The 2,520-nt window shown below is 53.4% G+C and overlaps 1 protein-coding gene across 1 annotated transcript; it reads left to right on the top strand.

The window, feature by feature from the left end:
• Window positions 1–1,337: 1,337 nt before the first annotated feature.
• LOC122723096 lies at window positions 1,338–1,796 on the top strand. Its single transcript, XM_043953854.1, has one exon. The coding sequence runs from the start codon at window positions 1,338–1,340 to the stop codon at window positions 1,794–1,796; it is 459 nt and encodes a 152-aa protein (XP_043809789.1).
• Window positions 1,797–2,520: the final 724 nt, after the last annotated feature.

The following is a 2,520-nucleotide window of genomic DNA, read 5'->3' as shown; positions in this document are numbered from 1 at the left end:
TTCTCTTTTTCTAGTCCTACAACGTCAAACAACCAAACACCCATCCCTTTCAACTCCTCGCCAAGCCTGGCGGGGAATGCTCCCGCTGCCACCTTGTCCAACCAAGACCTTCAAACCATGGCCCTCCAACTACAAAGCACTGCCCACTGGTTGGGGCAGATAATGCAGTAGCGGGGCCTTAGCACCCCCACAAACGTGTCAAACCCCAGACCAACGAACCTCAGCCTACCTTCAACCACCCTAGAACTTTCAGCCAAGAAACCCGAGACGGGAGGAGGAGAGCCGGAGAAGAGGAAGAGCCGGAAGCTCGAGTTCATGGAAGGAAGGTGAGGGAGCTGATAGAGAACGATGAAGTCGATAGCTACTCCGCTGAAACCATCGGAAGAGTGGGGAGCGAGACGTGGGAAGAGGAGGGCCGCTAGGAGAGGAAGCCTAGGCGGGAAGAAGAAAGTGTAGACCAGAAGTTGCAAAAGATGAGAGAGCAACTCTTGGCCGAGCTAGGAACGAAGGATCAGAACCAGGCCCTCCTACCCACCTCTTCACCCTTCTCGAAGTGGGTGTAGCAAGAGACTATCCCCAAGAAGTTTATGATGCCGCCTATGGCCGCATACGATGGGGCCGGGAACCCTAGGGAGCATGTCTTGAACTACAAGACCTTTATGGAGCTGCAAACTTTGTCAGACGCCCTGATGTGCAAGGTATTCCCTACGACGCTCTCGGGGCCAGCATGGGCGTGGTTCAACAGCCTCGAGGCTGGAAGTATTAGTAGCTTTGGAGATCTGGCCACTCGCTTCATCAGCCGGTTTATCGCCGGGGTGCCCGCAGATAGGAAGACGAGTTACCTGGAGACAGTCAGACAGAGGAGAGACGAATCACTCAGGGAATACGTCGCCCGTTTCAACACGGAAGCCTTGCAAATTTTCGAGCTCGATGAAGGAAAGGCTGTAGAAGCCATGCAGAAGGGGACGACCTCAGCCGAGTTCTTTGGTTCACTGAGCAGGAAGCCTCCGACCTCACTGGCCGAGCTAATGAAGCGGGCTGAAAAGTACATAAGGCAGGACGATGCCTTAGTGACAAGCAGGTTCGCCAAAGGAGCGACATATAAAGGGAAAGCACTGGAGGAAGGAAGGCCGGCGAGGCACGAGAAAAAACATGGCAAGAGACCTGAGCCTTACCGACAACCCTGGGATTGAAGGGACCAAAGACCTTCCCCTCGGGTCTCAGAACAAAGGTCACTCCCCCCGTGGGTTTCGGAAACACCGACCCCTCTCAACGTCTCTAGAGCCGAAGTGCTCATGGCTGTCCAAGACAAGGAGTTCCTCCAATGGCCTAGGCCTATGAAAACGGAAGCAAGCCAGCGAGATCCTGACAAATATTGTCAATACCATCGCGCACATGGCCACGACACCAATAACTGCTTTCAGTTGATCATAGAGATCGAAAGGTTGATAAAAAGAGGGCACCTCAAGAACTTCGTGAGGAAACCGGAGGGACAAAGGCCTCAGCCCAATCCGGCGGCACTAGTGCCGAGGAAGATAGGAACTGGACCGGTGAATGATGGGACCAGCGGGACCATTAACATGATTGTGGGGGGAACAGGAGGTCGGATGAGCCGTAGGGGAAAAAAGATGAGTCGAGAGGGAGAGAGCAGCAGCGCTGAAGTCATGCAGGTAGTCGAACACTCTCCAGTAACCATCACCTTCTCTCCGGAGGATGCCCAAGGTGTTCAGATGCCCCATGACGACGCCCTTGTCGTTGAAGCCATCATTCACAACTATCGAGTCAAAAAGATTTGAGTGGATGATGGGAGCAAGGTGAACCTATTACTCTACCGGGTTTTCCAGCAGATGGGAATCTCCGAGGAGCAGCTAGTTCGGGATCAGGCACCGGTCTAGGGGATTGGAGGGGTACCGGTACCCGTAGAAGGGAAAGTGAAGCTGGCTCTCACCTTAGGCGAAGCACCAAGAACTCGCACCCATTATGCGGTATTCTTAGTGGTCAAACTCCCGGTGAGCTACAACGCCCTCTTGAGGAGACCTACATTGTTCAATTTCGAGGCGATCACCAGCATTAGATATCTGGCGTTGAAGTTTCCAACTGAGGCAGGGGTAGGAGTAGTCCGGGGAAGCCAGGAGGAGGCGAGAGCAGTATACTTAGCCACAGTGGCGGAGCCAAGCTCAGCGGCAGAGAGACTAGACTCAGAGGTGCTAGAGGTCAGGGATGAGGAGAAAGAAACCAGAACAGAGCCGGTCGGAAAACTAGAGACTTTCCCTTTATCACAAGAAGAGACAGATAAAATTTTCAGTCTCAATGCTAGCCTCACTGAAGAACAAAAGAATGAAGTCATGACCTTGATCTGAGGCCACGCATCGAGCTTCGCCTGGAAGCCTTCTGACATGCCCGGGATTGACCCTGAGGTGATGACCCATAAGCTGAACGTTCTCTCCTACGCCAGACCGGTAAAGCAGAAGAAAAGGGTGGTAGGAAGGGAGAAGCAACAGGCCATCAGGGAAGAAGTGC

Source organism: Manihot esculenta, chromosome 2, assembly GCF_001659605.2.
Source record: "Manihot esculenta cultivar AM560-2 chromosome 2, M.esculenta_v8, whole genome shotgun sequence".
In the NCBI taxonomy this organism is placed as follows: domain Eukaryota; kingdom Viridiplantae; phylum Streptophyta; class Magnoliopsida; order Malpighiales; family Euphorbiaceae; genus Manihot; species Manihot esculenta.
This window is presented reverse-complemented; position numbering and strand designations above follow the sequence as displayed.